The sequence below is a fragment of the Doryrhamphus excisus genome, linkage group LG8 (genome assembly GCF_037039965.1).
Source record: "Doryrhamphus excisus strain RoL-2023G ecotype Guam linkage group LG8, RoL_Dexc_Guam_v1.1, whole genome shotgun sequence".
Taxonomy (NCBI): Eukaryota; Metazoa; Chordata; class Actinopteri; order Syngnathiformes; family Syngnathidae; genus Doryrhamphus; species Doryrhamphus excisus.
In genome coordinates, this window is record NC_136364.1 from 6,203,762 (window position 1) to 6,217,343 (window position 13,582).

A 13,582-nucleotide genomic window follows, 5' to 3' on the forward strand; every position below is an offset into this window, starting at 1 on the left:
TAGGGGTTTAGCATAAAGTTGCAACATTTCTGGTTAATAGGAGAAATGACCTTGACAAGGATGTTTGAATGACAGTCCTCTTCCTTGTTCCCTGACAGGTCATCAGTCGAATGTGTAAGATCATAGACAAGACCTGCTTGTCGCCAACACCGACGCTGGAGCAGCACCTGATGTGGGACGACATTGCCATTTTGGCACGCTACATGCTCATGCTGTCGTTCAACAACTCGCTCGATGTCGCCGCCCATCTGCCATACCTATTCCACGTGGTTACCCTGCTGGTCGCTACCGGGCCGCTATCCCTCAGGGCCTCTACCCACGGCTTGGTCATCAACATCATTCATTCCCTCTGCACTTGCTCACAGCTTAACTTCAGTGGTGAGGATTGAAATCTGGGCCGCAGCCGTAGATATTTATTTCAATCGATGTACTTGGCGTTAACTGCGTTTCTGTTTTACACCCGTTTCAGAGGAGACTAAACAGGTTCTGCGGTTGAGCCTGACAGAATTCTCCTTGCCCAAGTTCTACCTGCTTTTCGGCATCAGCAAAGTCAAGTCGGCAGCTGTCATTGCCTTCCGCTCCAGCTACAGAGACCGATCCTTCTCCCCAGGATCATACGAAAGAGAAACCTTTGCCCTTTCCTCCTTGGAGACCGTCACTGAGGCCTTATTAGAAATAATGGAGGTCAGTCACCAAGTTGTGCTTTCACGCTTTCATATAGTTACAGCATGTACTGGGAGTAATGATGTTAAAATGGTAATGGTTTTATTTCATTTGAACATGCATCAGATTACAATTCATTTATTTTATTCATTTTTATAAATTTTGTTTAGTTTTAAAATGTTTTTTAAATTTTTGTCCCGTACCAAAGTACTCGGTGATATGAGCATCCAATGCCATAATGGGTACCATAGTAAGTGTCAATATAGTGATAGATATAGCACATCATGACTGGTTCAAGACTGTTCTTCTTGTATTTCTCAAATTTATTTTATTTATTAATTTATTTTATTAATTTTTATTTTTTTTTTTAATGTTTTTTTCATTTTTGTTTTCCATTTTTGTCCCGTACCAAAGTACTTGGTGATATGAGCATCCAATGCCATAATGGGTACCATAGTAAGTGTCAATATAGTGATATATATAGCATATCATGACTGGTTCAAGACTCTTCATCCTTGTATTTAGCAAATTTCTTTTATTTATTAATTAATTTTATTAATTTTTATTAATTTTTTTTTTAGTTTTTACTTTTTTTTTGTCCCGTACCAAAGTACTCGGTGATATGAGCATCCAATGCCATAATGGGTACCATAGTAAGTGTCAATATAGTGATATATATAGCACATCATGACTGGTTCAAGACTCTTCATCCTTGTATTTAGCAAACATCAACTGCTTGTATTGTTTCTTGAATTGGCTCATCGTTGTGCATTGTTTGATTTCCTTACTCAATCCATTCCATAGTTTGATTCCATATACTGTAATGCTATGCTAATGCTAACGTAGTCCTAGCATAGAAGTGTTTCAAATGTACTTCTTCCCTGAGATCATATTTCTCCTCTCTTGTAGAGAAGTATTGGATGACATTTTTAGCTAATTGCTTATTTTTAGCCTTATGTATTATTTTAGCTGTTTGAAGATGAACTATATCAGCAAGTTGAAGTATTTGTGATTTTGTTCTCTGTAGGCGGCATTATGAATGATCCTTACTGACAAGCCTTAATTGTTGTCTAATGAATTGCTAGCTAGTGACTTAACATGCACTAGCATCCATAGGATGTCTCCTTAGTCGGTGTTGTTCAGTACTACTGCTACACAGGAAACTAAATAGCTAGTCAAAGAGTTGTTGTTACATCCTCTGGGTAAAACACTGCCCCTTAGAGTTTTGGCAGAGAATTGCACGTCACAAGCTCACAAAGGCATGACTCGGATAAAAAACACTACTACAAATACGTTTACAGATTTGAAGTATTTTGAAAAAAATAACCAATCACATTGGTTTTTAAAATATATGAATTTATCATGCTGTTTTGTTGATGAATACACCCTATTAGTCAAAAATATGCATATTCAAGCAAATTTCAGGCCTAAAAATGGATAAATGAAACACAATACAAATAACGGGTGACAGAAAAAAGCCGGCCCTAAGCACAAAAATATTCTATATAGAAATAAGGAATCCCACTTGCAGAAATTCAATTCTCACAGTCGGCTGTGGAACCAATTAATTACTGTAATTCCGTTTAATTACATTCCTTTTTGGGAAATGAACTGTCACTAATTAGTTTTTCTGTGTTCTTGGTTTTCCAGGCTTGTATGAGGGACATCCCAGCCTGTAAGTGGTTAGACCAGTGGACGGAGCTTGCACAGAAGTATGTCGTTTTGTCTCACTTAAACGCAAATGCGTGCCAATGAGAAGAATGTAAAATGACCATTTGTGCCCAGGTTTGCATTCCAGTACAACCCGTCTCTGCAGCCCAGAGCTCTGGTGGTGTTTGGCTGCATCAGTAAAAGGGTGAGCCATGGTCAGATCAAGCAGATCATCCGCATCCTCAGTAAAGCCAGTCCTCTTCTCAGCATCGATCGGGTAAGAAAGAACGTCTGTTTTATCAGGCCGGGACATTTAGGAATTGAAAAATCTTGTTTTCAACTTTCCTTAGGGTCTTGAGAGCTGCCTTAAGGGGCCTGACAACTACAACAGCCAAGTGTTAATTGAGGCCACGGTCATTGCGCTCACCAAACTGCAGCCTCTGCTCAGTAAGGTATAGAACAACTCATGTTCCAATGTGTGGATGGATCCGTGTTTGCTGGGGCTCTAAGACCGCACAAAAGAACTCCAGTGTGTTGTGTTTCATGATTCCAAACGAAACTGAAAGGCTTTCTTCCGCAGGAGTCTCCGATGCACAGGGCGCTGTTCTGGGTTGCAGTCGCTGTGCTCCAGCTGGATGAAGTCAACCTGTATTCTGCTGGAACCGCTTTGCTGGAGCAGAACCTCCACACCCTGGACACCATGCATGTCTTCAACGACAAGGCAAGTCACATCTTCCAGAGCAAAGCCTGCACTGCAAAAAACATCTAAAAACGGTAGATGCACGTCAAAGCGACTGCTGTTTTGGCTTTAATTAGACAAGAAAAATTAGGAGAAATGATACATTTTCACGTTGGTGATCAACATTTACAATCGTCCCATTTTTATAGTAAGTATTTTGTATAAGTATTATATTATAAATAAGTCTCGTTATATCGATATTCTCGGGAGTCGGAAAAAATACCGATATAACCGGACTATCCATATATCCGATCCTGCGCCGAACTGCATTAAAAGTGGGCGGATCTTTGATATGGCATGTAATTTTCTCCTTGAGTTCATGGATTGCGTATCTAGCATGCTTTTGTACTACAATACATTTTGTATTACAGTAAATAAAAATAAACGTACGCTGTAGTGATTACCGGTTACCGGGACATAATTCACCCCGGAACATTATTCACCCCGGAAAGGTGTTCCCACCCGGAGGGGTAGGCGTGAGGGACGGGTGTTTTCCGCTGTGTGTGCTGCACTCTGGTGGTGGAAGTGTGAAAAATAAAGTTGACTGGAAGCAGCCGTTCGCCGTGTTCTTTTTTGGTATTGAAATCCTTAAGCAAAGATTGATTTAAGCTGCTTTTGTATCGATATAAGCAGACCAAATTGGCTGGCGGGAGATGAAAAGGGCATCCTAGTAACCGGATTATCATAATAACCGTGTATCGTACTAACGGAGCTAATTATATCATAAAAGACTAGAAATTTGCCGGGAAATGAAAATAGTATCGTAATAAGTAGTAATTTGTTTTAACCGATATCGATATAACAAGACTTTACTTTATATTAATTCATAAATCATGCTGTTTTGTAGCGGAATGCAGCCTATACATACAGTATGCATAATTCTATTCCCAACTTGGGCATTTTCAAGTGTAAGAACGACAAATAGACTTCTCTTTTTGGACACATGGTCCAAAAATTGTGAAGTGTAATATGTGATGTATACTAAAGTAAAACATATGTATGTTCAAATCAATGAAACAATTAGGCATTGGATGTCAGTAATGTTACTGTAGTGTTGGATGAGACACAATCATCGGGCTTGAGTTGTTACTGACTTTGAGCCTAATTTCTCACAAATGGGTGGGTTTCCCCACAATGACAAATATTTATGTCTATTTTTTTTTCTGGCTGCTTTAGAGTCCAGAAGAGGTGTTCATGGAGATCAGGCGTCCTTTGGAATGGCACTGTAAGCAGATGGACCACTTTGTTGGGCTGAACTTCAGCGCTAACTTCAACTTTGCACTCGTGGGCCACCTTCTCAAAGGTATTTCACCTTTGAAAAAGACTTGTTGGTAATGTGCATTTTCACCATACAGCCAACGTTTTGGGAAATCCATTGACGTCAGGCTGATGGCATATTATGTAGGGGCGTGTATTTCCAATGTATAATTCTGTGTCTTGTAAATTAAGGAAATGATTATTTCCCAACCGCAAGTAGATGGATTTACCAAAAACAATATGGTCAAGAAACGGCATGTTTGTCTGTGGAGTCCAAGACAAACAGGAAGCCGCCCAAGAAGCGCTTCCCGATTCTCACCGTTTGATGTTTTTGGTCATGTGCCTCCAGGTTACAGACACCCGTCAGCCACCACAGTAGCGAGAACCGTGAGGATCCTTCACACACTCTTGGCTCTCATCAGCAAGCATCTGAAATGTGACAAGTTTGAAGTCAACACCCAGAGTGTGGCGTACTTGGCTGGTATTGGCGCGCTTACCAACTGGCTGGAATCTCACAATCTTCTACTGTGTTTACTGATAATCGTATGGTTTTTTTTTTGTTTTTTGCAGCACTGCTGACTGTGTCTGAGGAAGTCCGAAGTCGCTGCAGTCTCAAACACAGGAAGTCGCTACTAATTTCAGACCTCACGATGGATCCTGTTCCGATGGACACCTATTCCAGTCTCATCAGTGATCCCAGCTGCAGGTCAGCCGGTTGACATGTTAATATTTTATATCATGCTCTTTTAAATCAGCTTTCTTATCGCTGTCCATTTCATAGCAGCACATCCTTATTCTGATTATTATGATGGTCGGGGCAGATGTATGTAACCATATTCTGATCATTTGATTATCCTTCATTTTCACATTCCTTTTCTTTGTTGAAAAAGAAGAGGGATATATTTGTGGGGTCCAATTACCGTATTTTCTGGACTATAAGTCGCTCCGGAGTAAGTCGCACAAGGCCAAAAATGCATAATTAGGTAGAAAAAAACATACATAAGTCGCACTGGAGTATAAGTCGCACAAGGCCAAAAATGCATAATCAGGTAGAAAAAAACATACATAAGTCGCTGCGGAGTATAAGTCGCACAAGGACAAAAATGCATAATCAGGTAGAAAAAAACATACATAAGTCGCTGCGGAGTATAAGTCGCACAAGGACAAAAATGCATAATTAGGTAGAAAAAAACATACATAAGTCGCACAAGGCCAAAAATGCATAATTAGGTAGAAAAAAACATACATAAGTCGCACTGGAGTATAAGTCGCACAAGGCCAAAAATGCATAATCAGGTAGAAAAAAACATACATAAGTCGCTGCGGAGTATAAGTCGCACAAGGACAAAAATGCATAATTAGGTAGAAAAAAACATACATAAGTCGCACAAGGCCAAAAATGCATAATTAGGTAGAAAAAAACATACATAAGTCGCACTGGAGTATAAGTCGCACAAGGCCAAAAATGCATAATCAGGTAGAAAAAAACATACATAAGTCGCTGCGGAGTATAAATCGCACAAGGACAAAAATGCATAATTAGGTAGAAAAAAACATACATAAGTCGCACAAGGCCAAAAATGCATAATTAGGTAGAAAAAAACATACATAAGTCGCACTGGAGTATAAGTCGCACAAGGCCAAAAATTCATAATCGGGTAGAAAAAAACATACATAAGTCGCTGTGGAGTATAAGTCGAACAAGGCCAAAAATGCATAATTAGGTAGAAAAAAACATACATAAGTCGCACTGGAGTATACTAAGTCGCACAAGGCCAAAAATTCATAATCGGGTAGAAAAAAAACATACATAAGTCGCTGTGGAGTATAAGTCGCACAAGGCCAAAAATGCATAATCAGGTAGAAAAAAACATACATAAGTCGCTGTGGAGTATAAGTCGCACAAGGCCAAAAATGCATAATCAGGTAGAAAAAAACATACATAAGTCGCTGCGGAGTATAAGTCGCACAAGGACAAAAATGCATAATTAGGTAGAAAAAAACATACATAAGTCGCACTGGAGTATAAGTCGCACAAGGCCAAAAATTCATAATCGGGTAGAAAAAAAACATACATAAGTCGCTGTGGAGTATAAGTCGCACAAGGCCAAAAATGCATAATCAGGTAGAAAAAAACATACATAAGTCGCTGTGGAGTATAAGTCGCACAAGGACAAAAATGCATAATCAGGTAGAAAAAAACATACATAAGTCGCTGTGGAGTATAAGTCGCACAAGGCCAAAAATGCATAATCGGGTAGAAAAAAACATACATAAGTCGCTGTGGAGTATAAGTCGCACAAGGCCAAAAATGCATAATTAGGTAGAAAAAAACATACATAAGTCGCACTGGAGTATAAGTCGCACAAGGCCAAAAATTCATAATCGGGTAGAAAAAAAACATACATAAGTCGCTGTGGAGTATAAGTCGCACAAGGCCAAAAATGCATAATTAGGTAGAAAAAAACATACATAAGTCGCACTGAAGTATAAGTCGCACAAGGCCAAAAATGCATAATTAGGTAGAAAAAAACATACATAAGTCGCACTGGAGTATAAGTCGCACAAGGCCAAAAATTCATAATCGGGTAGAAAAAAAACATACATAAGTCGCTGTGGAGTATAAGTCGCACAAGGCCAAAAATGCATAATCAGGTAGAAAAAAACATACATAAGTCGCTGTGGAGTATAAGTCGCAGAAGGACAAAAATGCATAATCAGGTAGAAAAAAACATACATAAGTCGCTGTGGAGTATAAGTCGCACAAGGACAAAAATGCATAATCGGGTAGAAAAAAACATACATAAGTCGCTGCGGAGTATAAGTCGCACAAGGCCAAAAATGCATCATTAGGTAGAAAAAACATACATAAGTTGCACAAGGCCAAAAATGCATAATCGGGTAGAAAAAAAAATAAGTCGCATTGGAGTATAAGTGTCATTTTTTGCGGGTAATATATTTTCCAAACTACTTGACCAAAACAGACATTAGGTCCTCTTGGAAGGCAAGTTGTAACAATAAAAGAATAGAGAACAGGCTGAATAGGTGTAAGATATGCTAATACAATGCTAATTCAGCTACACTAAAAATAAACATGAACACAAAAGGTGTCCAGTGTTTATGGAACATAAACACTTTTTTCATTTATAAGGCGCTCTGGAGTATAAGTGGCAGGAACAGCCAACCTATGAACCTATGAAAAAAAGTGCCACTTATAGTCCGGAAAATGAGTGTATGAGAAATACTGGAGTCGACACCATGCATGTTCAAGGTGCGGCTCGTGGGCCATTTGTTGCCCACAGCTTAGATTTTGTTTGTTTTGGGTTTTTTTGACTCGTGGCACATTGTTGAAATGAAACCAAATGGATATCATTAACACACGATGAAGATGTTGTCAAAAACCTGAGTAAAATAGTTCTTTAAAATGACATTTTAATGACACTGTTTGATTTCTGGTGATTATGTGTCGCACTTCTGCCCTTCAGAACGCTGCGAGAAACTCAACCATGGACATCCCCTCAGGTTTCCGAGCGCTACCTTTCAGCTCACCACTACCCCACAGTGGGCCAAATAAGCCCACGTACGCGCAAGTCGATGAGCCTGGACATGGGACAGCCGTCACAGGCCACCACAAAGAAACTTTTGGGTACGCCGCAATGATGCAAACACGCACCCAACATATGTGCTCAGTGAATTTTGCGTGCTTGCATGTTTGGTAGGTACGAGGAAAAGTTTCGATCATCTCATATCCGACTCCAAAGCACCAAAGAGACCTGAGATGGAATCGGGCATGACCACCCCTCCCAAAATGAGGCGTGTTGCAGAAAACGATTATGAGATCGGTGAGATGACAGATCAGCTGATATGATCCTGATATGATTGCTGGTGTGTTCAAATGCAATTCATAATTTCAGAGACACAAAGAATAGGAAACTCCCACCTCCGCAAGGTGTCTGTCTCGGAATCCAATGTTCTGCTGGACGAGGAGGTGCTCACCGACCCCAAGATCCAAGCTCTCCTTCTCACTGTGCTGGTAAAAAACTAAACAAAACAAAAAAAAAACATTCCACCCACCAAGTATCTACTGTTGAATTGTTTTGTGGTCTTGGTCTGGTTTTTCTTCCTAGGCCACCCAGGTCAAATACACCACGGATGATTTTGATCAGCGGATTCTCTATGAGTACTTGGCTGAAGCTAGCGTTGTCTTCCCAAAGGTTTTCCCAGTTGTGTAAGTAGTACCCGTAGTACCCAGTGTACCCAGTACCCAGACTTTGAGACATGAAATATCGCTTTTACACACTTATAACTTTCACTGTGAGGCCTTCAGGCGCTCTCGTAATTCTTACTTTTTATTGACGTACCCCTGGGAGTACGCCGACCCCACTTTGGCTACCACTGCCCAGGTAGACTGAGATCTGAGACATGAACAGGACGTTGCTGACGGGGACCACAGCTTGTGCTAGTCTTGTGTTCGTGTTGTTTAAAAATGTGTTTACTTGTGCAAATGCATGCTCTGGTTTTTTTAACAGTCCCACACGACGTTCCTTCATTAGGAGTTCCGTTTGGAATTGCATCCCCTCCGCTCTCCTCTTGTCGTTCCCCTGTCGTTCCAATAACCTATACAGCAGGGGTCTCAAACTCAATTTTCCTGGGGGCCACTGGAGCTAGGGTCTGGGCAAGGCTGGGCCGCATCAGGTTTTCCAAAACAAAAAAAAAACGCAAAAAAAATATACAAACTTTTTCAGTGCTTTGGTTCCGATTTTCTACAAGAAAAGCTCTGATAAAACATTCCACTGTTCTCAAATATCTTAATTTTTATTTTTCTACACAAAATAAGATGAAAAATAAATAAAAAAATAGTAATAAATAAATATAATAATAATAATAAAAGGGCAAATAATACAAACTTGAGAAAGCACATATAGTTGGTGGGTAGACAAATGATTTTTTTCAGATTAAAATGAACAAAGCATTATTAGAGCCCTGTAGACATGACAAAACACGACTATAGTCACATTTATACTCTTTTTATTTACAACATATTGCGCAACTGCAGCGTCTTGAGACACATGCTAACTCGCAAACTAGAGAGCTAGCCACCTAAACGGTAGCCTTCAAGTTATTTCCTTTCAACTTAAATAGCCAAAAACTTACCACTTCCACACGGATAGGGAGGATAACTATTAAGAGTTATTTAACCTTTAACATGAACATGAATCAAACGTAATAATTTTTTCTGGGTACATGATACCATACAGCATCCATATCAAACTTTAAACTTTCATATCAAGGCGGGGGCCTCAAACTAGTGTCCGGCGGGCCACATTTGGCACGCGGCCGCGTGTTTGAGACCCCTGCTATACAGTAACAAGATGTGGAATTTGAGTAAACAAAATGTAGTACTGCACTTGGATGAATGAGTGTTATTGCACATAAGTCCAGTATGGCCCGTTTGAAGCATTATTATACATAAAGGTGAGGTGTATGTTTTAGTAGTACAAAAATAAGTATGTTCATTTATGATTGTTGGCTTTGGGAAAGAAGCTGTCCCTGAGTCCGTTTTGTGTATTTCTCCTCCTTAGGCACAACCTGCTGGACTCCAAGATCAACACGGTGCTGTCCATGTGCCAGGACACCAACCTCCTGAACCCGGTCCACGGCATAGTCCAGAGTGTGGTGTATCACGAGGAGTCTCCCCCACAGTACCAGCCCTCCTATTTACAAAGTAAGAAGTGCTGCTTTCGCTGAACACACGGCTTTCCGCTATTTGGACCCTGTCACCCCACCCTGTCTATACCTCTCCCCCTTCTGTTCATTGTCCAGGCTTCGGCTTTAATGGACTGTGGAGGTTTGCCGGTCCTTTCTCAAAGGTAAGAGTCAGAGATTTGTACATAGATGGTGAAAATGCGATGAAAAAGCTCCAAAGAAGGAGGTCATGACTCTCGGTTTCATCGGTTACAAGCGACATTAAACTCGTCACACAGCGGCTTGACAGCAGCTATTTGAGCATCTAACTGCCAGAACAGGAGTTCATTTTGGAATGAGCACAAAGTGATGTCTCCTGTTTTCTGTTTTTCACCCCCACAGCAAACCCAAATACCAGACTATGCAGAGCTGATTGTCAAGTTCTTGGAGGCACTGATTGACAGCTACCTGCCCGCAGCCGAGGAGGAGCGAGGGGAGGAGCAGCTGCGGACGCCCACCTCACCTTACCCTCCCACCAGCCAGAGCCAGCTCAGCATCACTGCCAACCTCAACCTGTCCAACTCCATGACCTCACTGGCCACCTCGCAGCACTCGCCAGGTCTTCACACACGTAGCGATACCCGTAGACGCGGCGTTGGCGTGAAGTGAAGCGTTCCTGAATAAGACCTGCTTCGTGCCGCTGTGTCTTCCTCCAGGTGTGGACAAAGAGAACGTCCAGTTGTCCCCCAGCTCGGCTCTCTCCGGCGGGGGTCGAACTCGCCACGGCTCAGCCAGCCAGGTCCAGAAGCAACGCAGCGCCGGCAGCTTCAAGAGACCCAGCATCAAGAAGATTGTCTGATGGTCTGATTGTCCTTCCTCTCCCTCCTCTCGCCCCCCCCCCCCCCCCCCTCCCATTTGCCGACTCGGCGTCATGCTGCATTTTTATCTTTTTACGATTTTAAATCCTTCGGCGTAGTTGCTTCCGCACAGAGGGAATATTCCACCGACTACGTTCTCTGCTGCTTGAGATGAGTTGCAAACGTTCAAGACGGAGAAGCTGCTGTGTGGACTCTGCTCGGCGCCAGTTTGATTCCCTGCAGCCAAGACGGCCCGCACGTCAACCATGACACTAATATTCATCCGGTTTGGACACTCCTGTGAACAAGGCGCTTCTCCGTGGTCGGACGTCGATGGACCACGCTCGTCCTGTGAAGAGCCTTCCTCGTCTGAGCGGATGCCAATCTCCTTTGCGTGCTTCGCCCAGCCGGAAAGGACGACTCCAGATATAAAGATGTTGGCGTTTTCTCCATAGTGTGCCTTTGTCTGGATTTTCAGTGTGTACAATTTGTAAAGTAAACGTCAAACCTCGGTGTGGACACGGAACAGGTACTAATTACGAAGGTGCAATGTGGACGTCACAGCAGGCCCGCAGTCATCGCCGGATATACAATCATCCATGTTGCCTGCGAGTACGTCAGTACGTGTAAATAGCGCTCAGCTCCGTTTTTGTTTTTCTTCATTTCACCAAATCCTCTCGCTTTTTTGTGTGTCATTTGTTTTTCAGCACTGTACAGTTTTAATTTGGACAAGGAAAGATTATTCGGTTTGATTTTTACTTGATTTTTATCATCTAGACGGACAATTGGCATTCTCCGCAATGTTTATTTTAATGTCATCCATGTTTTATTGGGTTGTAAAAAGGCAATGATCCCCGCATATTCATTATTCAGCTTTAACATCCCCACTCATTTTTGGTTTAAATCTTTGCTTTTTTTTCTCTCTTGATTTTTTTTTTTTTACAGAAAACAAATCTCAGTCACCCCAAGTCGGTAAAAATGTATGAATACGTGATAATCCAGCATACATGTCGAACATAACGTGTCCTGTGTGCAAAGATGGCGGCGTCCTGTTTGGCTACGGAAGCTTCTAGAGTCGACTCTCTTCCAACAAAGTAAGCAGAAGTTAATATTTAATGGTAAATTGTTCCAGGAATTACAACAGGGGAACAGTGTGGATTATGTAGACGCGGCTCGGCGTCACCACCAGGCTAAAGACTACACCGTGACCTGTCCGTCATCTGTCCACTGATGATCTGACATTCTCATTCCTTGGGGATTTTATACTATAAATGGATTTAATTCAGCCTCCCATGTAAATATAGATATGTGAAATTAGCGTGGGACGTTCAAGGTCAGCTTTCCTTTGTTGGACACACAACTATAAATAATGTACATAATGAAATGAATTGACTTATGTTCATCTCCAAAAAATGTATTCAATCTTTCCCTTCATGTCTGATTCGGTTGCGACCTGGCCAAACCAAACCTTCTCATTTGGACTTTTCTCCTTTTTTTTTACCATCGCTTCCACGACGTTCCAATGAAACATCTTCAACTAAACGCAGCCAGGGCCGTTTGGAAGCCGGTTTTTGTTTTTCTGAATGGAAATGGTAAGGATGACGTGTCCATGACCTCTTAATCAAGCGGTTAACTTGCACTATTTTAATAACGATCATGGTTTGTCAAGCAAAGCTAAAAATGTGGCATGTTTTATTTGATGCTTATGCAACGTTCATGTCACTGGTATTATTAGTCTTTAGTTTTTAATGCAGTATGTGTAACAGCTGTAAATACTTTATGTACAATTTGAGATGGTATATTTACTACACTGTATATACATGTGATATTGTATCATTTTGTTTTTGTAAAGCAGTTGGTTTCTGTATAATAATATACATATTGAGCTATTCCAGTGTTAGTAATAAAATGTTTCGCTCTCCATTCTTTGGACTGGTACCATTTGTGCTGCTTTCCAAAATGCAGGTGAAAGTGGGTGTGGATTAGCCACGATGCTCCATCGAGATGGTCGAGGAGAGTGTCACATGAGTACAGTAATCCCTCATTTATCACTGTTAATTGGTTCCAGATCTGACTGTGATAAGTGAATTTACACACAGCTTATTTATAAATTGTAGTAGGTAACCTGTTTACGACCTTCTAGATATGCTTTTTAAAGTCATTATTAGAGCTCTCCAGACAGGGAATAACACCCCTATAGTCACTTTTACACTAATACCACTCAATATAGTAGACATTGCGTGTCTCATGGAACATGACAGACATAACATTTGCTTAAAAATATGCTTATTTTGGGGCTATTAATAGGTCATATTCAACCATAAAACACCCGTTTGAGTGCTTATATTTTGGGAAAATGTGATGGGGAAAATCCACAACAATTCTGTATTGTCTATACCAGGGGTCGGCAACCTTTACTATGAAAAGAGCCATTTTACCCAATGCCCACTGAAGAAAAATAGCCTGGAGCCGCAAAACATATAGTATGTTTAAAACAACATTGGAGGGAATTTGGGGGTATCAAAGTAGTTCAGATAAGAAAAGACGAGTTGGAGTACTCTTGCTAGTTTTGGAGATAAACTTACATAAATGTATGTGTAAACTACTGTAAACGTAAAAACAAGTTCCCATGCCGCTGTTTTTAAATTATCTCGAATTTATTTTTTAGATTTGTAGGTAAGTATTACTTGTTTTTCTTCATGTACTGAACTGGATAGCAGTCAGAACTCAC

At 41.0% G+C, this 13,582-nt stretch overlaps 1 protein-coding gene across 3 annotated transcripts in view; it reads left to right on the forward strand.

The window, feature by feature from the left end:
• Positions 1-12,770, forward strand: part of nf1a (neurofibromin 1a) — a 61,072-nt gene extending 48,302 nt beyond the window's left edge. For all 3 annotated transcript variants that reach the window (XM_058080478.2, XM_058080480.2, XM_058080479.2), the window contains 17 exons: positions 99-378; positions 470-684; positions 2,314-2,375; positions 2,449-2,590; positions 2,664-2,765; positions 2,894-3,034; positions 4,229-4,355; positions 4,659-4,790; positions 4,880-5,015; positions 7,795-7,955; positions 8,029-8,151; positions 8,224-8,342; positions 8,437-8,537; positions 9,892-10,034; positions 10,133-10,179; positions 10,397-10,613; positions 10,711-12,770. In XM_058080478.2, coding sequence (XP_057936461.2) covers positions 99-378; positions 470-684; positions 2,314-2,375; positions 2,449-2,590; positions 2,664-2,765; positions 2,894-3,034; positions 4,229-4,355; positions 4,659-4,790; positions 4,880-5,015; positions 7,795-7,955; positions 8,029-8,151; positions 8,224-8,342; positions 8,437-8,537; positions 9,892-10,034; positions 10,133-10,179; positions 10,397-10,613; positions 10,711-10,853 — 2,391 coding nt within the window. In that variant the 3' untranslated portion in view covers positions 10,854-12,770. The remainder of the gene's footprint in view (positions 1-98; positions 379-469; positions 685-2,313; positions 2,376-2,448; positions 2,591-2,663; positions 2,766-2,893; positions 3,035-4,228; positions 4,356-4,658; positions 4,791-4,879; positions 5,016-7,794; positions 7,956-8,028; positions 8,152-8,223; positions 8,343-8,436; positions 8,538-9,891; positions 10,035-10,132; positions 10,180-10,396; positions 10,614-10,710) is intronic.
• Positions 12,771-13,582: the final 812 nt, after the last annotated feature.